General features: G+C 48.5%; 1 protein-coding gene across 1 annotated transcript in view; it reads right to left on the minus strand.

Moving 5' to 3' along the window:
* The window catches only part of LOC122210233 (katanin interacting protein), a 192,692-nt gene that overhangs the window by 159,522 nt on the left and 5,697 nt on the right, over positions 1-27,473 (minus strand). The window contains exons 2-3 of the mRNA XM_042922814.1: positions 20,824-20,981; positions 14,193-14,248 (exon numbers count right to left, since the gene is read on the minus strand). Coding sequence (XP_042778748.1) covers positions 14,193-14,248; positions 20,824-20,914 — 147 coding nt within the window. The 5' untranslated portion in view covers positions 20,915-20,981. The remainder of the gene's footprint in view (positions 1-14,192; positions 14,249-20,823; positions 20,982-27,473) is intronic.

Consider the following 27,473-nt stretch of genomic DNA (forward strand, 5'->3'; position numbering starts at 1 on the left):
TTATGAGCATTACTCCCGTTCGACAGGCAGGGAAGCGGAGGCTTAGAGAAGCGAATGGCCTTGAACAATGGAGTAGAGGGCAGGGCTGGCATCTGAACCCAGTTCTTATCAGGAAGTGCACCCCATCCCTACATTCTACATGGATCAGCCCATAGATGGAACCAACTGTTTGGTTCCAACACAGTGTATTTTGAGAGAAAGATGAACCTGTTCAGATGAGGGTGGCCAGGAAGGCGAAAGCCGTGACAAGAGGTCACCTTGGGATCGAATCGAGTTGGCAAGACCAAGAGCAAGCATACACGTCAGCCTCTCCTGCCCAAGCCCACAGAAATGACACCACGTGAAATCCGTAAGAGCCTGGGAAGATAAGGAGGGGTGCCCCTGGCAGATGAGAAAGGTCAAGATACCCCTGAGAAATGGATGGCAGACAGAACTGGATTAGTGCAGAAGACACACGGGCCACATCAGAAGAACTGTTGCAAGAGGGGAAGGCAATCTGGGGCTCCTTCAAACCAAGAGGCAACACGTTCTCCAGGGAGAGAAGAGGGCCTGAGGTCAACGTTCAAAGACATGGACTACGCACACTTTTATTTTTCTCTACTTTAGACAGCAAGCAGAGGAGAGGGGCAGAGGGAGAAAGAGAGAGAATCTTACTCAGGCTCCGCGCTCAGTGCAGAGCCCAACAGGGGCTTGATCTCATGACCCTGGGATCATGATCCGCGCCGAAATCGAGAGTCGGACGCTCAACTGGCTGAGCCACCCAGGAGCCCTGGATTGCAAATTCTTGTGGGGTCACTAAGAGGTGGCTCTTTGCTCCGCTTGGCTTGGGGGATCTGTGACGGTGAGTCTCTGGAACAGAAAAGCACGGCATATCCAGCAGGAAAAGGAAGATCCCGTGCCCACAAGACAACAAACTATTGGCACCACCCTTCTCGCAGCAAGCCCCGCCCCTCTGACGCAATCACTGGCTGCCTAGAAAGAAATGCATCCACAGAGAAGAAAACGAGCTCACAGAACACAGAAGAGCACGCATTCACAAATCACCGGACATTCCAGGAAAACTCACGCCATCAGAGAGGGGGGCCAACTCAACTAACAGGAGGACCAACAACCAAAGAAATAGAGACGACGATGCAGAGACATTTAACATGCATTTAATATTCTCAGAGGGATAACGGGGGACATTGTCTCCATCAGATAAGTACAACCTCGTACGGAGAAGAATTAATTAGGAATCACGAGTGAAAGATGTAATCATCAAAATAAAAAGATCAAAAGACCGTGAACAGCAGACGAGATACAGATACAGAGAACATTCCTGAGCTGGAAGATCGGGGAGAGGCATTTACCCAAAACACAGGAGTAAGGACGAAGAATACCGACAAAAATTAAAAGGTTGCGAATAGCCACTATTGGCAAGGTTGGAGGCATTCTCCAATATTTTTGGTAGGAGTGTAAATTAGGTTTTCCTTATGAGGCTATTTCTAGATTTCCTGCCACTTGAGCCAAAGAAATCCCTGTTGTTAAGGCAAGGGTCAGCCAATTCCAACCTATAGGCCAAATCTGGCCTGCCACCTATCTTTGTCAATAAAGTTTTATTGGAACACAATCACACCCATTCGTTTACGTACTGAATATGGCTGTCTCCATGCTAGAATGACAGAGCTGAGTAGTTGTGACAGAGACAGTGTGGCCCTCGAAGCCTAATATATTTATTACCTGGCCTTTTACAGAAAAAGCTTGCTGACCCCTGATTTAGGCAATAGTTAGGTTTTCTGTTACATGCAGCTGAATACACTCCCAACTACAACGAGTCCAATTGTACAAATAGAATGAAGTCCAAAAAGTCCAAAAAGATGAACATTCCACTGATAACTGGTTATTTCTAGGGAGAAGAGTGAGATTGGGGTAAATTTCAAGGGGAATTTTCATTCAGTGCCTGAACTTGGAATTTTTACAAAGACACTCAAATTACTTGGCAATTTAATTTTTCTTTATTGAAAAAAAATTTTTTTAATGTTCGTATTTCTTTTTGAGACAGAGAGAGACAGAGCAGGAGCAGGGGAGGGGAAGGGAGAGAGGGAGACACAGAATCCGAAACAGGCTCCAAGCTCTGAGCTGTCAGCACAGAGCCCGACACGGGGCTCGAATTCACAGACTGTGAGATCATGACCTGAGCCAAAGTCGGACGCCCAACCGACTGAGCCACCCAGGTGCCCCGCAATTTAATTTTTCTAATAAAAGAACAATTGAGGGGTGCCTGGGTGGCTCAGATGGTTATCCGACTCTTTTTTTTTTTTTTTTTTTTTTTTTTTAAGCTTCCAACTCTTGATTTCAGCTCAGGTCATGATCTTGCAGTTTGTGAGTTTGAGCCCCGAGTTGGGCTCTGTGCCGACAGTACGGAGCCTGCTTGGGATTCTCTGTCTCTCCCTCTCTCTCTGCACCTCCCCCACTCATGTTCTCTCTCTCTCTCTCTCTCAAAACAAATAAACTTAAAAAAAAAAGAACAATTGAATTATACTGCACTTAAAAAGAGATGAATCTCACAAATATGCTTAAAACTAAAAAGACATAAAATATGTATTTACTCTGTGATTCCATTTTTACGAAGTTAAATACAGGCAAAATTTATCTATGAGTCCAGACAGTGGATGTGGATAATACCCTTGGAGAGGTTCATGAACAGGGAGTTGGCATGAAGCTGCTAGGAATGTTCTATCTTTTGGTGGAAATTCTTAAAACTATGTACTTAAGATTTTTTACTTTGTCACTGCTAGGAATTTACCCAAGGGATACAGGAGTGCTGATGCATAGGGGCACTTGTACCCCAATGTTTATAGCAGCACTCTCAACAATAGCCAAATTGTGGAAAGAGCCTAAATGTCCATCAACTGATGAATGGATAAAGAAATTGTGGTTTAATACACAATGGAGTACTACACGGCAATGAGAAAGAATGAAATATGGCCTTTTGTAGCAACGTGGATGGAACTGGAGAATGTTATGCTAAGTGAAATAAGTCATACAGAGAAAGACAGATACCATATGGTTTCACTCTTATGTGGGTCCTGAGAAACTTAACAGAAGACCATGGGGGAGGGGAAGGGGGAAAAAATTACAGAGAGTGAAGGAGGCAAACCATAAGAGACTCTTAAAAACTGAGGATAAACTGACGGTTGATGGGGAGTGGGAGGGAGGGGAAAGTGGGTGATGGGCATCGAGGAGGGCACCTGCTGGGAGGAGCACTGGCTGTTGTATGGAAATCAATTTGACAATAAATTTCATATTAAAAAAATAAAATTAAGAAAATGCTAAAAAAAAAAAAGGGTATGCATTTTGTTGTATGTAAGTTATATCTCAATAAATAAAAAGCCAAAAAGAAGAATGGAAGGTAGGCATTTCTAATTGTCCCATAGCATGACGCTAATTCCGAAATATATGTAGGTGCACACAAAAAAGCCAGAAGGAAACATGAAAACAAGTAATAGTGATTATCTAGATGGTAGGATAATGACAGATGGGTGTACCTTTCTGTATTTTCCTTTTTCTTTTTTTTTAAGTTTATTTACTATTTACTTTGAGAGAGAGAGCAAGAATGCGGGACGGGAAGGGGGAGAGAGAGAGGGAGAGAGAATTCCAAGCAGGCTCCTCACTGTGAGCATGGAGCCCGATGCAGGGCCAAAATCCATGAACCGCGAGACCGTGACCTGAGCCAAAACCAAGAGTCAGGTGCTTAACTGACTGAGCCACCCAGACGCCCCACCTTTCTGTATTTTCTAACTTCTCTGCAATCAGCGTTCCTTAGTTCTGGAACCAGACAGAGATGAAGAACATCTAATGCAGGCCCTACCAAGGGGGTAGGACCACACGGGCCCCGCCTCCCTCACTTCCCTTGCCGATGGCACAGGAGGACAGGACCTCCCCCACCCCCAGCCGGACCCGCCCACCTAAATGTGCTGCTATGGTTCCAAGGATCCACTACTCCCTAATTCTCTTTTAACAACTTCACGAGGTGGTAGCCCAACTTTCAGTTCCTTTCTGCAGGTGAGAAAACTGAGGCACGGAAAAACATAACGGAAGCGTATAATTGCCAAAGGCCACACAGCTAGAACCGGGAGGCAAGCCCCAGCAGTCTGAGCTGGACCTCTGCCCCCTGAGGGGTCCCCGACCACCCCCTCTGCCATTCATGAGCCAACCACCGTGCAGGGGGTCAACAAAGCACGAGCAGCCCTGAGAATATTTTTTTGAAAGAGTGTAGGTTTCTGTGTCAAAAAAAAGAAAAAGGAAAGAAATGGAGAACTTCAATGAACTTCCTTATATTTATTTCAGTTTTGTTTTGAATCATCCAGTGGGGGCAGGGAGGGGCACACACTCCCTTCACTGGCCTCTGATTGGAAGCCAGCTGTCGTTAACTGCACTTGGGGGCGCAGGGAGTGAGTATCAATGTCAGCTTGGTCGGTGACGAAACTGAGGTTTTCATGACCTGGCAGTTACCGCCCCTGCTTTCCCGTTCACCTGCCCAGTCCCGTGGTCCCAGGAGGACGGACGGGGGTCCTCGAGGGTCACTCTGAACCGGCAGTAGGGGCCGTGGGGAGAAGCAGGAAAGCAGCCCGTATGAGAGCCACTTGGTGACCCGAGTGGGGCTGGGCTTCGTGCATTCATCTCTCTCAACCTCAACGAGTCCTCAGACGAGGGAGGAGGGAGTGAAGATGCCCCTTTTACAGGTAAAGAAACCGACCCTTGCTCTCGGGTCCTCGCTTCTAAGATGACCAAGAAAAGAAAGAACAATGGCCATGCCCAAAAGGGCCACAGCCACGTGCAGCCTATTTGCTGTGCCAAATGTGCCCCATCGGGGTCCTAGCACAAGGCCACCAAGAAGCCCGGGGGGCTCCGTCGGTCAAGGGTCCAACTCTTGATTTCAGCTCAGGTCACGATCTCACGGTTTGTGAGTTCAAGCCCCGCGTTGGGCTCTGCGCTGACAGAGTGGAGCCTGCTTGGGGTTCTCTCTTTCCCTCTCTCCCTGCTCATGCACGTGCTCTCTCACTCTCTCTCAAAATAAATAAACTTAAAAAAAAAAAAAGAAGAAGTCTGGGATTTGAAACATGGCAGAGGCCACACTTGTCAGGGACGTTTCCAAAGTGAGTGTCTTAGACGCCTGTGTGCTTCCCAGGCTGCACGTGAAACCCCATTCATGCCTGAGCTGCGCCGTTTCTGGCAAGGCGGTCCGGAACCGCTCTGGCACGGCCCAGGAGGACCGAACACCCCCGCCCCAACTTAGACCTGCGGGTGCTGCCCGTGACCTTCACCAAAGCCCAGCTAAGGAGCTAGGTCCTAGAGGACTAAAGAAAAACTGCCCTCTAGGAAAAAATAAAGTGGACTTAATGCCTTTCAAAAAAAAAAAAAAAGAAAGAAAGAAAAGAAGGGAAAATTGAGCCTTGGGACGGTCGCAGGATGCCTGAGGTCCCCCAGGGTGACACACATACTCTCCGCTTTCCACGGTGCACAGGACGTGGAGTGTCCGTTCAGCCCTGGACTCGCGGCGTTAACCGGGGCGGGTTTGCCTGGGAACCCAGGTGCCCTCGCTTGCAAGATGAGGATCACGTTGCATTCCTCACAGGGTATCCTGAGGGTTTAACAACTGCAGTATTTTGTCAGCCTCACCGCCTACACGACAAGGTGGCCGTGCGCTGGACAGCTATTGTCTTCTGCCTGCTCGCTATCTACCCTTCCCCCCCTTCTTCTGGTCACGGGATCCCGGGGTTCCTTTGGGAAACACCCCTTCCCTACCACGTGCCTAACATGGGGTCAACTCCCACCCCGGCCCCGTCACCAGGGTGACGCAAAACCCTGGGCTGGCTATGGGTCTCAGTCCGCTCTCCTTTGCCGTAGCGGCTGAGAGAATTGTAATAATGACAGGAAGGGAAGGAGAGGACGAGGCACCTGTCACTTATTCAGGGCTTCCTACATGCCAGGCGCTGCTCAGAACACCCCTCATGACCTGATGATGTAGGTAACACTATTATCTCCATTCTTTTTTTTTTTAAGTTTATTTATTTTTTGAGAGAGAGTGTGTGTGTGCACGCACGCGTGAGTGGGGGACGGACAGAGAGAGAGGGAGAGAGAGAATCCCAGGCAGGCTCCACACTGTCACAGCCCGATGCGGGGCTCGAACTCACGAACCACAAGATGGTGACCTGAGGCAAAGTCAAGAGCCGGACGCTTAACCAACTGAGCCCCCCAGGCGCCCTTATTGTCCCCGTTCTACACAAGAAGAAACTGAGGCCCTCGGTCCACGGACTGAGGGATAATTCTCGCAGGCCCGGTTCCCCCAGGAGACAAACCTTTCAAGAGGTTGAAAGGGAAGCTCCTTCTCTTAGACAGTAGCATTCTCTTTTCTAACCATATTCGGTATTCTACAAAGTGAGTTTGGGGGTGGGGAGGTAAAGGGAGATAGTTTCAAGGCAATTTCATGCCTAAGATCTGGAAATATAGAAAACTTTGATGATGCTCTGTTGAAGGGCACACTGTTTATCCAAAACAGGCTCGGGAAGGGGAAGCTGTCAACATTATCTCTTTCTGGTCACAAATTGCAGCCCTCTGATGGGTTTTTCCTAGAGTTTAATCTCGTGCTGGAAGCTAAGCTGATACCAGGAAGGTTTCTGACACGTCAATCTCCTTCCTGGCATTTTATCAGAAATTGATTCTCTTTGCTTTCCGAGGCTCGTGTCTTGGCCTTGCCATTAAACTTGGGTTACGGGCACTGTGTCTGCAGCCACGTTTCCCGCAGCTCCCAGCCTGACTGTGGGGGTCTCAGAGTAGGCTGGCGATTCGGGTGCGAGGGATTACGTGAGGTTCCGACGCACCGAAGGGATGAGGAGCGCGGGTCCGATCGGGGCCTGCTTGATTGTGACAAGACCTCTCATCCATCTGTGGCTCTGATGGGATGAGCTTTCTAAACGGGCTACCTTGCCCCTGCCAGTCCTAAATTATAGCCCACAACGTTTACTGAGCTCCTAGTATGTGCCAGGCACCACGCTAAGCACTTTACACGTATTAAATCACTGAATTCTTACCACAACCCTCTGATGTGGGTTCTACACTAGCCCCACTCTTTAGAAGAGGAAGTCAAGTCACAGGCAGGATGGGCAACTTGCCTGAATGAAGGGGCTCGCCTAGGAATCCAGGCAATTTGTTTCCAGGGTTCCCAGGCTCCACTACTTTGCTAAGTGGCTTCTAACCCTGCCATGTGACTTATTTGCCCTGGAGAAATCAGTTGTCAGTGTCTTGAGGGACCCCCCCCCCCCCCCCCCAGCTCTCAGAGCTGCAGAGGCCAAGACCTCAAGAAGCAGAAAGGCTGATAATGGTAGCCTCACAACTGGGAATGTACTTGGCAGTTGAATGGAAAACGGACTGGGTCCTTCTCTGCCTAGAAATGTGAACTAAAGGGTTTCGTTCCGGGAGAAGTGTGGATTTGGAATGTCAGCTGTCATATCAGACAGGCTCTTGTAATCAAGTGCTATTAGCTTTCATTGTCTTTTTTTTTTTCCTTCTCTCTCTCTCTTCCTTTTTCTTTCTTTCTTTTTTTTTGGTTATTTAAAAATTTTTTTAGTATGTATTTATTATGAGAGAGATAGTGTGCATGCACACGGCCATGCAGGAGCAGGGGAGGAACAGAGAGAGAGGGAGAGAGAAAGAATCCCGTGCTCTTAGTACAGAGCCTGACACAGGGCTCGATCTCTGGAACCGTGAGATCATGAGCTGAGCCAAGATCAAGAGTGGGACGCTCAACCGACTGAGCCACCCAGGCACCCCTGTTTTTTAAATTTTTAAACAAAGGCGTTGAGACCTGTACAGATGGAAGGGCCAGCTCCCCATTCTCCAGAAGGCTGAAGTGGCAAGAGTGCTGAGCTCTGAAACGAGGGAGGGGAAGGGTCTGTTGACTGCCTGCTAGCGGGGGGCCTGAAACTTCCAGTACAAGTTACCAGCCCCACTGGCCTCCTGCAATCAGCCAAGTGAGGTGCTCAGAGCCAAGGGCCCGGGAGAGATGGCTTTTAAAAACTGAGGTGCTAGACGTGCCTCCAAATCCTTCTTAGGACAGCTGCCCTGCTCCTACCCCCACCAAGCATGGCCTGGAGAACATACCGGGGCAGCCACTGAACAGCCCCCGGTGTGCCTACCTCAGCCAAGGGCAGTCACACTTGAACCTGGCCAGCATTCTACAAGGTGGCCTAGAAGAAAAGCTCTGTTCCTCTTCTGTTGTTGGGAGACAAATTGGGAATGTCAGTTTTTAAAAAGCACGTACCCTTTGAGCCATTAATTCCACTTTTGAGAATTTAAACTTTGGCTATTCCTACACGCGTGCACAAAGATGTCTGCTCTAGAGTATTCTTTTTTTTTTAAGTTTAATTATTTATTTTGAGAGAGAGAGAAAGAGACAGTGTGAGTTGGGGAGGGGCAGAGAGAGAGAGAGAGAGAGAGAGAGAGACAGAGAGAATCCCAAGCATGCTCTGCACTGTCAGCACAGAGCCCAACTCAGGACTCGAACCCACAAACTGTGAGACTATGACCTGAGCCGAAATCGAGAGTTGGACACCCAACTGACTGAGCCACCCAGGCGCCCCTAGGATATTCTTTAAAGTACTCTCACGATAGGGGCACCTGGGTGGCTCAGTCGGTTGAGCGACCGACTTCGGCTCAGGTCATGATCTCGCCGTCCTTGAGCTCAGGCTCCGCGTCGGGTTCTGTGCTGACAACTCAGAACCTGGAGCCTGCTTCTGATTCTGTGTCTCTGTCTCTTTCTGCCCCTCCCACACTCATGCTCTGTCTGTCAAAAATAAATAAACATTAAAAAAAAAACCAGTACTCTCACAGTAGCAAAAGGCTCCTAATAGCCTAGAGAGTCGTCAACCAGTATCTAGTAATATATTTACAGACAAGTCCACAATTCTTTACATGTACTTATTTATATTATTTATTTATAGGTTTTTTTTAATGTTTTATTTATTTTTGAGACCATGTGAGAAGGGGAAGGGCAGAGAGGGAGGGGGACAGAGGATCCGAAGCAGGCTTTGTGCGGACAGCAGTGAGCGTGATGTGGGGCTCAAACTCACAAACCGTGAGATCATGTCCTGAGCCAATGTTGGACACACAACCGACTGAGCCACCCAGGCGCCCCTATATGCATTGGTTTAGTATCAAAACCTGATCTGAACTGATATGAAACTCACAGTGTTTTTCCCACCTAGGATGAATATTCATATTTCCCTGCAGATATATTCATGTGTTTGATTATAGGGTGTTGTCCCAGACCATACTGGGATGGTATTACTTTCTAAATTCTAAAACAATGAAACATATTTGGCCCCAAAGGTGTCAAACGAAGAAGTGCGTTTCTGAGCATTCATGATGGAGCACTGTACAGCCATTGAAAAAGAAGGAATGAGGTCTGTGCACATGGCCTGCTATGGAATGCTCTCTAAGACGTGTCATTAAGTGAAAAAAATAATGCCAGGAAAAAAAAAAAGCAGCATGTGTCGCTGTGCTATCATGAGGACAGAGGACAGATACGCTCTGCATAGTTGTATAGCTACAGAATACTTCTGGAAGGACACGTAAGACATTTCTTACTGCGGTTGCCTCTTGAGAGGGCATCTGGGGGACTGATAGCAGGAGCACTTATCCCTTAAACAGCCTTTGGTATTGACCATCAGGTCAGTCTCTCTTTCTGCCTCTGAACTGGGAGAAGGAACAGCTGGTAGGGAAGAGAATCAGGACAAGGACAGGTGCGCAGACAAGAGGGAGCAGCGGCATGTCCCTGGTGGTACACAGAGAGGCCTGTCCAGCTTTCCCCATCCCTGGAGGCAGCCTGAATCCTGGACTCCCTCCTTCCCTGTGTTCCCTTGAGATCCGGTTCCTCCTCTGCTTGGCAAAGATGGAAGGAGTCGCTAGCCCTTGCACCGAAAGGCTCTGCTCAGCAGCAGGAAGGGCCGTGTGTGCGTGCGCGTGCACTTGTACGTGCATACAAAGGGGAAGCTTAACGTTTTCTAGGTGGTTGAGTTAAATGACTTTTGCAGTCCTTCACAAAGTGAGCTTAGCAGACGGGTGTGCTGGGAAGGGCATTTTTCAGAATCTCCAATCGGCTGCAAAAGAAGGCAGTCCGTCGTCACGGGAGCCTCTCAGACTGGCTCAGGGGCGGGGCGGGGGGGGGGCACATGAGCTGGCCTGCCTGGGGCCCACCCGCCTGGGGGCACACAGCCAGGAGACTGGAAGGCTGGAATCAGTCCAAAGTCCAGCTGGAGCAAGGGAGACCCCTTCAGCAAGAAGCACAATCGTGCACTCTGTCCAAGGGCATGGATACCTCTCCGTTAACTGTCAGACATGCTAAGAAATGGCTAAAATAACGTAACGCCTAACGTTTATGGAACGCTTAGGAGGGGTCCCGGCACTGTGCAAGGTATTTTAACACGTTACTGCCTAGTAGACACAATCTCGGGAGGAGAGGGGTCAAGAGAATCGTCCAAGGTCCTATGGCTGGGATTTGAGGCAGAAGCACATGTGGCTACTAATTCGGCCTCCTGGAGTCCCTGTGTCTCTGTGCAGCAGGACAAGTCTCCAGTGCCACGTCTGTGAGCCCCACGGTGCCGTGGCCACCAGTATGGACGCTGGAGGGGCGACGAATCAAGATCTGTTCCCTCCTCGGCGGTTTTCTTTTTTACTTTTTTAAACACTGTGTGATAAATTTACTTCCTAATGATTTTTGAGTCAACTACAATGACCACAATTTCAAAGTCATTAATAATTCATGACCGAGGGCCATAAACACTATATAATCTCCACAGGCAAGAAACCACGAATACTTGTTAGCGACAAGGCTGAGAATATCTTTGCCAGCTGAACGGAAGTACGTACCCGCTTCGAGCTACGCCTCCCATACGCGTTTCAGAAATGACCGCAGCCCTTCCAAAGCCTGGGTTCCAGCCTTCTTTCCCTCCTCCAGCACCCCACCCCCTGGGGTTTTATCTGTGCCTGTGGCACGGCTCGAGGACTGAGGTGTCCTGGGGCCAGGCAGCCAAGCAGAGCTCAGGGAAGGATCTGAGCTGACAGCCAGGGGTTACTTACTACGGATCAACCACTGGCTTTCACCTGTGGCTGCACACCGGAACCCCTTGGGGGTGGTTACAAAATTCCGAAGCCTGGGTCCCACCCCTGGAGATTCCGATTTAACTGGTTTGAAAAGAGGCCTGAACTTCGGGGTATTTCAAAAGCTCCTGGGGATTCTAATGCGCAGCAACATTGGTGACCACTGCCACGGTGTGGTTGCTGCTCTCTCTTGGCCACCGAGCAGGTGTCTGTGGAGGCAGGCATGGCAGAATGGAGCGCCCCACTGAAAGGAGCTCTCCTCGACACCAGCCATTGCCCGGTATTGCCTTAAGGGAATAAGGCCTCTGTGGTCGTTCTCCATTTTAGCAAAGAAGCCAGAAGTGCGCATTGTTCTGTGAAAATTGTAAATGCGGATGCCTAATTTTTAAAAAAGGTGTAATGGGGGAGGGTGTCTGGGTGGTTCAGTCAGTTAAGCGCCCGACTTCGGCTCAGGTCACGATCTCACAGTCTGTGAGTTCGAGCCCTGCATCGGGGTCTGTGCTGACAGCTCAGAGCCCGGAGCCTGCTTCGGATTCTGTGTCTCCCTCTCTCTCTGCCCCTCCCCCACTCATTTTCCCTCTCTCTCTCTCTCTCTCTCTCTCTCTCTCTCTCAAAATAATAAACATTAAAGATTTTTTAAAAAATAAATAAAAAATTGTAATGGAGTCCGGGCCAAATAAAACACATCTCTGGGCTGACTTTGGCTGGCAAGTTCATTGCAAACAGCCTCCCCTCCTCCCCTCACCATGCTGGTCCATGACGGCGTGGAGAAGTTCCTGATCCCAACCCGGGGAGGAAACGGCACGTTCACCTGCCACGGTGTGAGCCGGCCCGTGTCACCTTACCACCGGAGGAACATGAAGAACCTCCCTGTCTGCTTGTTCCCACGAGCTTGTCTTTTCCTTGCCGTTCATGGTGACAGAGTCTGATCTATACCCGGCATCCTGTGTAAGGCACAGAGTGTCAGGAAGAGCAGATTTCACAGGTGGCGTGGGAGGGATGCGGAAAGGGGAGGTAGGTGGAAAAAAGCACGTTATATCAAGATGAGCATCTGCCAGCTTTTGCCATTAGTTTCCTTCTCCTATTTTTCTAACCAAACAAAAGCCCTGTGAGGAGAACCAGCACCCTCTTTTTCAGAAAGGCCTGAAACCATTTTAAATCTCTCAGATATTGTGATAAATATCTCCACTCTCTTGGTTTGTTTGGTTTTTTTTGTTTGTTTGTTTCTCATTCCAAGCTCTTCGCCAGGCGGGGTGATCTGAAATGCTCTGGGGCAACTGGCAGGATGGGAGTAGCCAAGAAAGCAGCAATTAGGAAGCCCTGTTGCCAAGGAGAAAGACTGAGGAGGAAAAGAGTATCTCAACTAGTTACCCGCTGCCCTGCTTTGTGGATTCCCAGCAAATTTCTTAATGCAGATAAATGGGATGCTGTTACTCTGTGATCAAAAGCCTCGGTGAGGTCGAAACAATTCATGCCTGGCTTGGGAGCGGGGAGCGGGGGGCGGGGGGGGTGCTGGTCACCGCCCCCCCCCCAGGTCACGTCACCAAGGGGAGGGACCAGGAGCCTGCGGGCCTGTGCTCACTCCTGTTCCGGGCTCCTCTGCCCCCCCCCCCCCCCCCCCCCAGTCTCTGGAAAGACTTTGCAGGAGACGTGCACATCTGTTCCTGCTTCCAGAAAAATGTTCTTACCAGAAAGGAGTGATGGAATCCACCCCGGCTCAGTTTCTAGAACATCCACTGGGGCTGACACTTAAATCTTTTTAGTAGCACCAAAGTCCCTAAGTTATCTCTCAGCCCTCGTCCCAGGTAGGCTGCTTGAATGAGAAGAAAACCCACGGTGGCTGTTCTGGCTACAGTTGAGAAAGGAGACGAGAGGGGATGGGATGACAGCCATCGCAAAGGCCCTTTGCAGTCCAACCCCAACCTGCCTCCTCAGAGCTGGTTTGGGAGGCCAACACAGAGGACACAGACATGGAAAGAGAAAGCCCAAGTGTTGTGGCCATTTCTGAGCCCCTGGACCCAGCTCAGCCTGGGAAATTCCTTTTCATTGTTGGAATTATGTCACTTTACAAGCAAGAGTGTTAACACCTAAGTGTTGATGAATTTCAGGATTGGTCGATACTTACGACGAGCCACACGACTGCATACCCATGTACCCCTACACTCGTCCATGGCTAAAGACTCCAATTCAAACTCCCATGAGCTGGAAGATGTCATCAAAGGGCCCTGCAGTGACCTATGGGTCCTTGCTATCACTGTGTACTCCCAGGCTCAGCTACTCTTGCAACTTTCCCTATTCGTGTCTCTCTGACTTTGACTTTGACCATGCTGCACACCCCGAGACCAGGGCTGTGTCTCTCTCATCCCTGGTGCCGGGCACAGAGCAAGTGGGCTCGGTGTGGCAGGTTTCAAGAAGGGCCACGGTATCTGTAGATTTCTCACCCAGAGGTGAGACCTATTTCCCCACCCCGCGAATCTGGGCTGGCCTTGTGACCTGTTTTAAGGAAACAAAGTAGCGGTAGTGACACCAGCTGGGGGGGGGGGGTGGTCCAGCAGCGTCCACTCTTCATGTGCGTGGCCCTGTGAACCTCCACATGAATAGAGCTGGCTGCCTTACTGGCGGACGAGAAAGCATTCAAAGAGAGCTGAAGCACACTACTGATGCTCAGTCATCCCCAAGGCGACACGGCAGCTCACCGCAAAAGCCTAAGGGAGTCCAGCGGAAATCAGCAGACCTGCCCAGCTCCAATGGCCGACCCACAGAATCACCAACTGAATGCACAGTTCTTGTTCCACGTCCCTGAAACGTGGGTTTGGGATTGCTCAGTTACACAGACAAAGCTAACTGACACACTTCCTAAGAAATTGTCACTACAATGTAGCGACACTTTGGTTGAGAGCTCTAATTGCCAGCTAGCATTTGGTCCCGGATTCAAGCTGGAGACTCAGAGGGAAACAAGAAGGAAATCCAGGAAAACTTATTCACCAGCATGCTCCCTCAGGTGCCTTCAAACAGAGTCGCCTCCCACCCACCCTCACCAGTGACACATTTACCTCCTTTTTCTCCCTCGAGCAGGACCGGCTTCTGTCAGCCTTCCGCGGAATCTGACCTGTGGCAGTTCAAAAGCAGAACCAGAGATTAAGGCTCTTTTAAAACAGCTAGTTTATCACCGTGAAAGCTTTTTATTTGCAAACTGAATAGACGGGACCAATCATAATCAAATGATTTTAAGAAAATGTAGCCTATTATTATAGTGGGAAAATGGCATGCTCTTGAAATAGACCAACGGCAAGGAAATGGTAATTCACACGCTCACATTATTTGACTGTAATGAACAAAGCCTCAGCTCTTTAATCTGGAACATTATCTGCACTCTGCAAGGGCCGACTGTAGATTTCCCAGTCGAATTACATTTTTATTAAATTGTTTGGAATTATATAAAATGCCTTCCACAAAAATGCCTTCCACTGTGCGCATACACATAACCTTTGATGAGTGCACACCAACGTGCTTCACCAAACCCCCAAACTCAACACCTAGGTGATGGTGCAGATGTGAATTAGCAGTAATCACCCGCATCTCCCATATAACAGGTAATTTCAGGGTGAATGTTGCTTTTCTTAGAAAATTGGAAGACTAACATTTGAGAGTGCGCATAAATTCAACAGCTCAACATCATTATGTTTAAAATGCTGTTCCAAATGCAGTTTTCACAACTTTTATGGACGTGTCCATTGTAAAAGGATTCCTTGATGGAAAATTAATGGATGGCCTTGGTTTTAAAACACAAAGTGGGAACCTCTGTGCTTTGGCAACGTGTCTTCCAAACTCTCCGGCCTCACTCTTGGGTGGCGATTTATGAGGAAATCACAACCATGTGTCCCGTGAGCCAAGAGCACACCAAAGCAGGAGGAAGAAGGCTTAGTGATGACTCATCAAGAGGCAAGAAGTGGGGACCGAGTCTCAGAGGAAAGATGTTTGTGGGTCTACACAGGTGTGGGGGACCTCATAGCTGGTGATAAAGCACAAGTCAAGGGATGATGCTCTTTCCAAGAAAGTGAAAATGAGGGGAAAAGCAAAGGTCCACAGACGACCCTCTGACCATGGCCAAATTTTGGCACCAATATTATAAAAGGATCTAGAAAAGAGGCCGCTGGAGAGTTCATAGACACTGGGTTGTCTGCTCAGCTCACAGGGACACCCAAACTGCTTCCTTCTCTCTCACTCTCCTTCCTGTCCTCAGCGGGGAGCTCCCTGGCAGCCATGACGTGGTACAGGACCCCAACCCCAGTATGGCGCACTGGGGATGGGCCCCTGACCCAACCACAGTCGATCAGAATGCCAGCCCCAGGAATTTGACATTGGTTTGGAAAGACAGAGAAGACAGAGGGCCAGAGCAGGGCTATTTCCACCTGTGAACTTTGATGCGGTCGGCACCCTCCTGCCTTGGGGGACAGACTGACACAGAACGCCAAGGCAGAAAGAACAGATCTGAAATTGACTGCATACCTGTCTTTGCGTTCCGCAGACACGCACTTAATGTACCACTGACATGCCGGATGCCAACAGCGGGGAAGGCCGTATGTGTGTGCGGACAGCGGGTATATGACACCTCTCTGTACTTTCTACTCAATTTTGCTATCAATCTAAAATTGCTCTAAAAAAGCTTATTAATTAAAAAAAGAAAGAAAAGACCCAGAATCAGGGATCAGGTGATCTGGGTCGTTGGGCCAATTTTATCCCAACCTCCTGCCCCCTGATGCTCTGGAGCAGGAACTAGGGTGGACAGCACCCAGAAACCCTTGTCCACACCTGCCCTAGCTGTCAGTCAAGGGACTCGTCGTAGGCCTGAAGGCCAACGAGAGAGGATGACATGTCGGGTGGTAGGGCACGCGGGGCAGCACCAGGAGCCCGAAGATTGGCCTGGAGCTCGAAGGGGACAGAGAGGGTTGGAGACCAGGGTGTTCTACAGAAGCAGTCCCGAGGCGAGTAGGATGCCAGTAGGAGCAAAAAGGGCCCAGAGTGAAGCTGGGGAGAAGGAAAGCAGAGCTAGCCCAGGGGCAAACAAGGCAGTCCCCAGAGCCTGGCTACAGCTCCTCCAATGTTAGTCAGACACATGCCAAGGGACCTGGTCCAGTGGACAGCTGACCAGTTTACGGGAGCTTGGATAAGTCACAGGATCCCGCAGGATCTCTCTGGGCCATATTTTCTTCCTATGTTTTTTTTTTTAATTAAAAAGAATTTTTTTTAACGTTTATTTTTGAAAGAGACGGGGCATGAGTGGGGAAGGGGCAGAGAGAGAGGGCGACACAGAATCCGACGCAGGCTCCTCCGGGCTCTGAGCTGTCAGCACAGAGCCCGAAGCAGGGCTCAAACCTGAGAACCATGAGATCATGACCTGAGCCGAAGTCAGATGCTGAACCGACTGAGTCACCCAGGTGCCCCATTTTAGTTTTAAATTTTAAATGAGAGTTAGGCTAAGTCACCTCTGGGGTTGCTTTTCATCTCTAAAATTCTGTTATGCCAACAGAGAACAGTAAGAAAAGTCTTAAGGTGGGCCATAAAAACAAAACATTAATACAAAGGACACAAGAGCTTGACTACTGAATTTTGAAAGCAAATCTCTCTCCTGGAGTTCGTTAGAAGCTTCTTATTCATGGGGCGCCTGGGTGGCTCAGTTGCTTATAAGCAACCAACTCTTGATTTCGGCTCAGGTCAAGGTCTTGCGGTTGTGGGATCGAGCTGCGCGTTGGGATCCGCCGTGAGCGTGGAGCCTGCGTGGGATTCTCTCTCTCTCCTTGTCTCTCTGCCTCTTCCCCACTCACGCTCATGCACTCTCTTTCTCTCAAAATAAATAAATAAACTTCAAAAGGAGCTTCTTGTTCATTAAATTGGGAAACAATTTGCTTACTTTCCAGTGAAGAAGATTCACTCTAATTGTACACGCTTGTTCCCTAACGCCTGTGTCCTCAGGCCACTGAGCCCCTGTCTCTCTGTTCCAGGAGGCTCAATGTGGAGACTGCTCCTTCTCACCAAGGACGGAAGAAATGAGATTACATTGCCCCTTGTCTACGGCACTTAGCTTCTCGGAGTATCTTCCTACTTATATCTCGTTTTATTCTCATGACAGTCAGGGAGGGAGGTGGAAGAAGGTGACATTAATATCAATAAATGCTGCTTGCAAAATTAAGGGGGTGTTCCCCTGCATTTTGCAAGGTGACCTGTCAGCTTCAGCCATGAGACGATAAATAAGGCCAAATGTAAATGATACACGTGTACGTCGCGTTACAAAACCGATGTGTGCCTGGGGAAAAGGGAAAAAAAAAAAAAAAAGGGTGTGAATGCATATGATACTACGCTCCCACTTAGGACTTCAGAGAGATTTTATCCGCACTTTGGATTTATTTTCAATGGTTCGAGGATTCTGACACTTTGGTTTTACTTTGCTCTGGAGGCAGATAATAACATTCATCGCTGCCATTTAGAAGGGAGGTGCATCTTGCTTGGATGCCAGCTTCTGAAGCCAGCAGGCGAGGGAAAACCAGCGTCAAAATTACCCTCAAAAAAGCCTTAAGCCTCCTGTGAAGTGCAGTCCACAGGACACAGCCTTTTACATCCACTGCTGTGGACTACTTAGGACGTGAGATGTACGGTGCGTGATAAAAATACATCTGCCTGATATCATTTGATGGTATTTCTAATTAAATTATTCATATTGTAATTACTCCATTTTTCCTTTAGGGTAGGAGAAGAGTGGCAGCGGGGGAGGCTGAGGACCAGGCACCAAGTTCAAGAACGTGAATGCTCCACTGAACCGGACACCTACTACGTGCCAGGTTCAACGCACAGCCTTCATCCCCCTGCATCCTCAGAACCACTCCTGGAGGTCAGGGGTCAGTGAACTTGTCTTGTAAAAGGCCAGACGGTAAAGATTTTGGCGAGAGAACAGCTACAGACTGTATGTACACAAATGGGCACAACTGTGTTCCAATAAAACTTTATTCACAAATGCAGGCTGCAGGCCAGGTGTCACCCCGGTTGGTCACAGTTTGCTGACTCTTGCTTTAGATGGACAGCACCATGGGGCGCTTGGGTGGCTCAGTCAGTAGAGCATCCAACTTCAGCTCAGGTCATGATCTCACAGTTTGTGGGTTCGAGCCCTGCATCGGGCTCTGTGCTGACAGCTCAGTGCCTGGAGCCTGCTTTCAGTGTCTCTCTCTCTCTCTATCTGTCTCTCTCTCTCTCTCTGCCCCTCCCCCACTCATGCTCTCTCACTCTCTCTAAAACAATAAATAAACATTAAAAAAAATAGAGGGACAGTACTACGCCCTTGGCACAAACCAAGGAAGAAATGAGACACAAACTTTGAGTGAGTGAGTGAGCTGCTTTTTCAAGGCCACACAGATGTATCTTGTAAGTGACAGGGCTCAGTGTGCTCCTAATCATGAGCGTCACTGACATTATCACAATCACAAGCATGTTAATCGCCGCCATTACCATGTGAGCTCACCTTAGTGAGGTTTACTATGTGCCCGGCACTGAGCTCAAGGCTAAGTACGGGAACCAACTCATGTGCTCCTCTCAGCTGCCCAAGAAATAGGCACTGTTATTATCCCACTCGTCAGATGCGGTCACTGAGATCCAAAGAGGTTAGGAAGCTTGCCCAGTATCACACAGCGAGTGACTAGAGAAGCCTCAACCTGGATCTGAGCAGTCTGGCTCCAGAGCCTACGCTCCTAACCACTGGGCCACACTGCTCCTCAGTCAGGGCTTTGAAGACAAGTACAAGAACACCAGAACGTGCCGGGGAGGGAGTCTGATTTAAGGAATTCTTTCTGCGATGCAGCTTTTGAGTGTACTTTGCACTCCTAGAGCAATTCATAAGGGGGTTAGATAAAAATGATTCCCCAATTATCCAAGGAGATGGCGTTGCCGGCCAGCCAGGGTAAATGCCATAAAGTGGCCAAAATGGTAAGGCGTGGCATTAGACACTCACTCCCATCTACTCAGGTGAAATGCTCAGCCTTGGCAGAAAGAGTTGGGCTTTGGAGAACAAATTCAGTGGAAAGAGGGGCCATGCAGGGACCTCCCCAGTGCAAAGGAGCTTCGAACAAAGAACTTGTTTCTCTCCACTGGGGTATGGTGCCGCCATTAGGTTACTCAAATGAGCTGATTGCTTCTGTTGTCCAAATACGAGGGCTTATGTTGCTCTCATTTTATGTATCTCTGGAACTTAATTTAAATGACAAATATCTCACTGAAATACCACTTACTCTCACCAATCCGACTGGCAAAAATCAGAGGCTTGACAAGAGAGCGTTGGCGAGAGCTAGGAAGCTGGTGGTTTTGAGCATTGCCGGGGGAAGTACAAAATGACAGACTCCCTTTGGAAAGGTGTTTTGACAATATCCTCAAAAGGACGAATGCATTTTTCCTTTGGGGCTAGCAATATCGCTTCCAGGAATCTACTGTAAAGAATCACCTCCGCGAATGGGAAACAAATGCACAAGGGTATTCACTGTATCACAATTTGCAATAACAACTGTTGGAAATGATGGGTGAGTCCGTCAGTAGGGACTGGCTGAATAGGGTGAATCCACAAATGAAATGGAATGCTGGAAGAAAGAATGGGCAAGCTGCTTATATATAAGACAGTCATATGTCAAGTGGAAAAAAATCAATAGGCAGAAAGTATATGTAGGATGCAATCTTTTCTCTAAGAGGAAAAGAAGACTACATGGGTTCTGTTTGTAAAGAGAACCACCCAGAGGTACATGCACAAATGCAACAGCTCACTGTCACTTTTTTCTGACGTTTATATATTTATTTTGAGGGAGAGAAAGCATGGAAGGGGCAGAGAGGGAGGGAGAGCGAGAGAATCCCAAGCTGGCTCTATACGGTCAGTGCAACACCCAATGCGGGCTGGAACTCATGAACCGTGAGATGATGTACAAGCCTAAATCAAGAGTCGGATGCTTAACCGACTGAACAATCCAGGGTGCCTCACTGTTACTTTTTATATTGTTTTGATTTTTGAATGGTTTGGACCCATTTTCTATCGAGAAAATTAAAAGAAACTTAAAATATTAAATGTCCAAAAGCCAGATTCAAATTAAAAACAAAACAAAACAAAACAATGGGAAACGCTGTAGAATGTTCCCATGAGAGAACCTAAGAGGGTGGTCTACGGGGGGAGAGGGGAGTAGCCTCTGTGAACTTCAGCACCCGAAGCTTTGCCGGAAAGACAACGCGATATTTAAGGAAAAAGAAAAAAGCAAGAACAAGGAAAGGAAAATCGAGACCTGTCCGGATGGGTTGCCTGGGAATCGTGGTTTCCTGGTGTTTACAGAGCATCTACACGTGTTCCCCCCCCCCACCCCCCACAACTCCATGTTCTTCCCCAGGTGAGAGCTCTTAAGATTCCCTATCATGCACAACAAAGCCACGTGGCTCAGAGAAGCAAAGTAACTTGCCCAAGGTCACAGAGCAAGGAAGGGGAAGAACCTGGTTAACAACCAGTCATTCTGGCTGCTAATCCAGTGTTCAGTACACCCTGGTGCCTGCCGGCACCCCCTCGTCAAGCCCAGGAATGGGAGCAGCCCGCCCCCACGTGCCTTCAGCCCCATGCCAGCTTCCTGGACCTTGATCGTGACTTCCACCTACAGCCTTGGTTTTCAAAGATACCTGTGGCAGAGTAAGGAGGCAGGGAGGCGGACCCAGAAGGCTGCCCAGCCTCAAGGGCAATCACTGTTTGGCTCCTGCCGCCTGTTTCCATGCAGGAATGTGGGCCCCGGTCTTGTTGGATCAGATTTTTCCAGAAGTCCAGTCTTAGAAGACAGCTTCTAATTTTTAAATATTGACAATTACAAAAAAAAAAAAAAAAAATGTAAAGCTCTGTACAGATGCAACAAAACAGGCTTCTAGTTTCTAACCTAATAGGTAACTAGGCAGAAGACTAGAAAATTTTCCATTATTTACCTCGATGCCGCGGAACCATGGCGGGGGGGAGGGGGGCGAGGGGGAGAGCTCTTTAAGGAAATTTCATCATAGCAACAGAAATCTGTTAGACAAAAAGCGTGACTGTTTGGAAGACAGGTAAACGTGGGCTCTGCGACACACTTTCAAATTCTTTCAAATTCCCCATGTGCTGCCTCCAGGCTGGTTCTGGGACTTGAAGTTACATTCTGTCTCCTGAAAGCCCGAAACAATATCCCTGTCACTCTTCCTTTGCATTTTCTGTGTAACTCAAATTCCCGGGACCCAGTTTACTGCCAAATTACCTGCGATAAACAAGTCATGCTAAGATCCTCTTTTCCTCTCCAAACCCAAACAGCAGCTGGCAGCTAGAAATGGTTATTTATAACCTGCACACTGTTATGCACATTTTCTTGTGCACTTCTAAAAATGCTTAGCCGTGCATTCTTTGGCTGCCTTCATAATTAGATGAGAGCCTGGGGACAATGCCGTGCGGTAGCAGAGAAGGTAGGCTCTGGGTCAGCCTGTCTGGCTCAGCTTCTCATTACCTGTTTGGAAACCCCGATACCGTAATTCCATTTCGGTCTATTGTCAGTGTTAAGACAGTACAGATGAAACGATTAGAGCAGTGCCCTGCACACAGTAGGTGATGGGGTTTGGAGTGGGGGTGGGGATCCGGAGCTGATGGCCAAGAAAGAATTCTTGAGATGTCTTTGGGGCAAAAAGCAGATTTATTAAAGCATGGGGACAGGGCCCATGGGCAGAAAGAGCTGCACTGGGGGTGTGAGGAGTACTATGATATACTATGGAGTTGGAGGAGGTAAAGTCAAGAGGAAGTTTCTTAAAAGGGATTTTCCATATGCTAAAGCCTCACAGATCACTGGAGGCCTAGCTATTGTCAAGCTAAGGTTGTTTTTCCCTCTAGCAAAGCATTGAGACAGTAGGGAGTTCCTGGAGAAGGTTTTACTCTGCCTGCCCTCAAGTGTTTGTCACCTGCCTGCAGGTTATAAGGAAATTTAATTTTACCTGCCATTTCCTTCTTGCCTTTGTTCCCCACATCACTATGGAGGGGAGGGTGATGTTGGGGCTCCAGGAAACAAGCCTATAGGTTTCTGGAGATTAGGCTATTGATAAGATTGCCTTTTTCTTGTAATTTACCAAGGTATTTGTAAACGGATGGAGACTCGTGTCCTGCAGGACTGCGATCTCTATCAGTTAACCATTTGTGTTCCTTCCTTTCCTTTGTTCTTGGGCAGCCAGGAGTCCACGAGGAATATACGTATCCCACCTGGGGGGGGTGGGGGGGATGGGAGGTATGCTAGCTCGTGCTTGGCCTTCGGCTTGCCTTACGCTCCCTCATCAGAAGAGACATCAGTAGACATCCCTGGAGTCTGTGAATGAATGAACGAATGAATGACCAAATTTTTTGAATGGATAAATGCTGGGAGGACAAGAGGTAAGAGTACGAGAAGCTGTAAAGACTTCATCTTCTCTCACAATGTATTTTCCTGATCCTTCCCCCCCCTGCTTTTTCTCAGATGGTGAAATGAAATATGACAAAGTGGGTTTAATACACCACTGGAGATAATTGGAAAATATTGATTTTTTTTCATTTGAAACGGTAAAGATAAGAAAGTGCCCCACTTCTGTAATCTAATCAGTGGCTTATGTGACAACATGCTTCCCAGGCTAAAATGTACTTTGGTCGACCTCTGTATCCATCACACAAGTTCCCAAAAGCATTCCAACTACACCCGCCAGCCCAGCCCCATCCTTCCATCCCAGCTCCTGGCTGAATACAAGTGGGGACACGGCGTTTGTGGATCTATGTGAGCATGTGTGTACACATACAAATTAAAGTGTCTTCTCCGTATTTGTGTCCCACCCCCCCCCCCACCCCAATGATCTGCAAAACAGCCCTGGAAAACGTAAGAAATAATGCATGAGATTCCCCCAGAATCCTAAAGAAAAAGATACATTCCTGCCTCTGACAGCTAATTTTTACTGAGAACCTATTAAGTACTGGGTACCATTTTAAGAGCTTTATTTATGTTTATTTATTTTTGAGAGAGAGAGAGAGAGTGGGGAAGGGGCAGAGAGAGGGGGACAGAGGATCTGAAATGGGCTCTGTGCAGCAGAAAGCTGCATGCAGGGCTCAAACTCACCAACCATGAGATCATGACCTGAGCTGAAGTTGGATGCTTAACTGACTGAGCCATCCAGGGGCTCTGTTAAGGGCTTTATTTTTTAATTTACTTTTTAAAGTAAACTTTTAAAAGTCTTTTTAAATTTGTTTTATTTTAGAGAAAGAGTGAGAGAGAGAGTGCAGGGGTGGGGGAGAGGGACAGAGGGATGGGGGGGGAGAGAGAGAGGGAGAGAGAGAGAGAGGGAGAGAGAGAGGGGGAGAGGGGAGAGAGAGAGAGAGAGAGAGAGAGAGAGAGAGAGAGAGAGAATCTCAAGCAGGCTTCACACTCAGTGCAGAGCCCAAGGTGGGGCTCGATCCCAGGACCGTGGGATCATGACCTGGGCCAAAACCAAAAGAGTCAGATGCTCAACTGACTGAGCCACCCAGGCGCCCCTTAAGGGCTTTAAATAGATGAATTCATATGATTCTCACGGCGGCCTTATGACATAGTCCTCCTATTAATCTCTATTTTATAATTTGAGAGTCCAGGCACTGAGAGATGAAGTAACTAATCTCCCAAGGTCATGTGGCCTCAGGACCAGAACCCCCTTGGTCGGTCTCCACACTCTGCTCCTCCCTCTCCTCTCCAAGATGAGGAAGGCTCACAGAGTGAGCACCTCTAACTTGAACAGGGAGAGCAGGAGAGCGAGTCCAATCCTCTGCCCTGGTTTTTTCAGAGTTGCCTTCTGCAGGCTTAAAATAAAATCTCCACCTCAAATCATGCAAGAGGCAGGACTTCCCACCACAAAGGCTCATCAGGAGGGAGGCTTTGCAATGGCGGCGGGGCGGGTACAGAAACGGAGCCAGGCTGGTTCTCCGGCAAGTGGCCACCTTAACTCCCCAGGCCTCGGCCTCCACATCTGATAAATGACAGCAATCAGACCAGATCGGAAGTTACTCAACTGGCTGAATCCAGGCCACAGACATTTGTTTGGTCTCCATAATGTTTAAAAAAAATTTTTTTTTTGCAGCCAACAGCTTGGGAAATTTCACATTTTAAAATCCTGAGTTCTGGGGAAAAAAAAAAAAAAGAAATACTGAGTTCTGGATTGTTTTTGAAAACCTAGAAGATCTGGCAACACCAGGCTTGCCTTCCTGCCTGGCAACAGTTGTCAGGAGCCGGCAGATGGCTGGTATCCTCTGGTTCCCGGCCCCCTAGCTCTCTGTCTCGCTGCCACTTTGGTCTGACAGGCTTCTCCCTACAGTAAAGATGAAAGTGAAGGTCTGTGTGTCCACACCTCTAGCAAAAGTGAGAATCATTACCATCATCATCCTAATTGCAGCTAACACATTTATACTTATCATATGCCAGGTCCTGATCTAAGGGCTTTGCATCCATGAACGCATTTAATTTTCACAATAACCCCAGGAGATGGAACAATTATTATCTCTTTTCTACAGATGATGGAGGTATGGAAGAGGCTACATGCTTCAAGGAATTAGTAGACGATCGAGTCCTTTATGACATTGAGGAATAGTCCCAGGTATGCAAAGTGTACGTAGGTGTTGAAAGAATCTGACATCAACAGCATAATGAAATAAACCCCAGTCACTGTGGTCATTTACATTACCTGCCTGGACCCTGCAGGCTTCTAAACCTGTATTCCTGCACGGGATCCTCAGAGTTTGGAAATCTATCAGATTCCCTGGACTAGATCTGTTAAGTCCCTCCTGGATCTAACTGTCTGTGATTTTAGGTAGGTTCATAAAAACATAAAAAGGTACATAAATAGTTTGGGGTTCTTGAGAGTGTGCGTGCGTGCATACACACACACACACACACACACACACACACACACACACATATCGCATTGCAAGGTCACTCAGAGTTTATAAGAGTGTGGTGGTCCCTGCAGGGCTTCTGTGGTTGGTGACCAGTCATCTGTGATGCCCCACCTTCCTGCCTGGTGCTGCATTTGCCTATAACCCTTCAATGACATGTTAAGTCTCCAGAGAATCCATCAGCTACGGGGGGTCAAGGCAGCATCAGAGTTAGAAATGAGGCAGGAGAGGGGCGCCTGGGTGGCTCAGTCGGTTAAGTGTCCGACTTCAGCTCAGGTCACGATCTCACGGTCCGTGAGTTCAAGCCCCGCGTTGGGCTCTGGGCTGATGGCTCAGAGCCTGGAACCTGCTTCTGATTCTGTGTCTCCCTCTCTCTCTGCCCCTCCCCTGTTCATGCTCTGTCTCTCTCTGTCTCAAAAATAAATAAACGTTAAAAAAAAAAATTAAAAAAAAAAAAGAAATGAGGCAGGAGATAGGGGTGATGGTGACTCACTGGGGCAGAAAATGGGGGAAGGGTAAGAATGCTAGCTGAAAAATAGAGGGAGTACAGACTAACAGAGGCCAGGGGTACAGTAAAGGTAGCCAGGTCAAGACATATTATTAGGACTGGGTTGAACTACTCCAAAGGTTTCTGGGAGAAAGAGGAAGATTGAGCTGCAAGGACTTTTTCCCTGCCTGCTTTATGGAGACCAGCTACCCATTCGCTAAGGGACAAATCAGTTCATCTCTTCCCTGATTATGACGTCAGCCCAGCAAACACTCATGTACATCTCCCTGTGCCACTCCTTGGGCCAAGTGTTGGGTGTATAAAGGAACAGGAGTGGGTCTCTATCCCCAAAGAGGAGAAAAGGCTCGGAGCCCAACACCTGTAATATAGCATGGGACATGAGGGCTATGGGATCCCGTCACGTGGGAGGATTAATTCAGCAGATGTCGGTCACCATCATCTACAGCGTGGAGGTGACTTGAAAGAAGGAGACAGCTGGCAGGGAACACAGCAAGGGGAAGGCAGGGAGGTGGAAAAGAATGTAGCGTATGCAAGAAATAGCCAGCTTTCCGAGGTGGCTTGGGCAGGGGTTAATTTCCAGGTGCCCATAGGCTCAGGCGACTATTCTCAATGCAAGAAAAGAGCACTTGATGACAGGTGCCACCAGCCAGAAGAGGTCAAACTGTCATCACATGTCCAAGACCAAGGGGTGACCAATGTTCAGTGCTGGGGACCAGGGCTGTGTGGGAATGCAGGCCCAGCAGGGCCAAAGCACCCTTCTATCAAGAGACTAAATAGCCCCGGTTTTTATGGGAAATCACTATTTTTAAATATGGGAAAACACATCAACGGACCCAGTTCAGCCCAGTATAATACCTCTGGGCAGGAGGGTGGGTGGGTAGGTGGGTATCTAAATATGAGGCTGGAGACCAGCAGACCAACCAAGGGACAGGGGAAGGGAAAGACACTGTTTCCCCAGGGAAATTCTCTGATTTAAGGTGCTGTGTCTGATTTAAAGCTACAAGGGTCAAGCCGTTCAAATCCCACGGGGCATCAGCAGTCAGTCCAGTGCTATTGAGGGCAACTGATACTTCCTTACTCTTATATAAAGTGATCTGTAAACAGCACCAAGCTCCAGCTTCCAAGCAACCATACTGCTCCTTGTAAGCCCTCTCTTATGTGTAAACAGAGGAGCAGCCACAGAGTCAGATCCTGAGGGAGCCAAGAGCAAGGGTCAAGGGCAGTGCCTTTTTTTTTTTTTTATTTGCTTTTAAGAGAGAGAGAGAGAGAGAGAGAGAGCATGGGCAGGGGAGGGACAGAGAAAGAGGAGACAAAGAATCTAAAGCAGGCTCCAGGCTCTGAACTGTCAACATAGAGTCCGATGTGGGGTTCGAACCCATGAACCATGAGATCGTGACCTGGGTGGAAGTCGGCCACTTAACCGACCGAGCCACCCAGGCGTCCCCAGGGCAGTGCCTTTTAAACTGTTTGTTCTTCCACCAGCCTAAGAGGGAGCCTCGCCCCCAGACTCACCCCCTAGGTGAGACGACCTGGCGACACCCTGGCAGGGACAAGTTTGAAACAGGTCTTTGATGACATACTCTAGACATACATTAATTCTAGAGTGTGTGCTTTATTTGGCGGAGTCCTGGTTCTGCTACCCGCTGGCCACGTGGGTGTAAATGGGCCCAATTACAGTGAGTAGCATATGGAGCTGTCTCAAGCATCAAATCGAATGGATCCCCCATGGAAGGAGTCAGCAAACCTTCCCAGTGAAGGACCAGATAGTAAATACTTCTGGCTTTGTGGGCCATACGGTCTCTGTCACAACAAATCAACTTTGCCAATGAAGCATGGAAACAGCCACAGACCGTGTGCATTTATATGCAGAGGGGGCTTAGCTAT

The sequence above is a fragment of the Panthera leo genome, chromosome E3 (genome assembly GCF_018350215.1).
Source record: "Panthera leo isolate Ple1 chromosome E3, P.leo_Ple1_pat1.1, whole genome shotgun sequence".
Taxonomy (NCBI): domain Eukaryota; kingdom Metazoa; phylum Chordata; class Mammalia; order Carnivora; family Felidae; genus Panthera; species Panthera leo.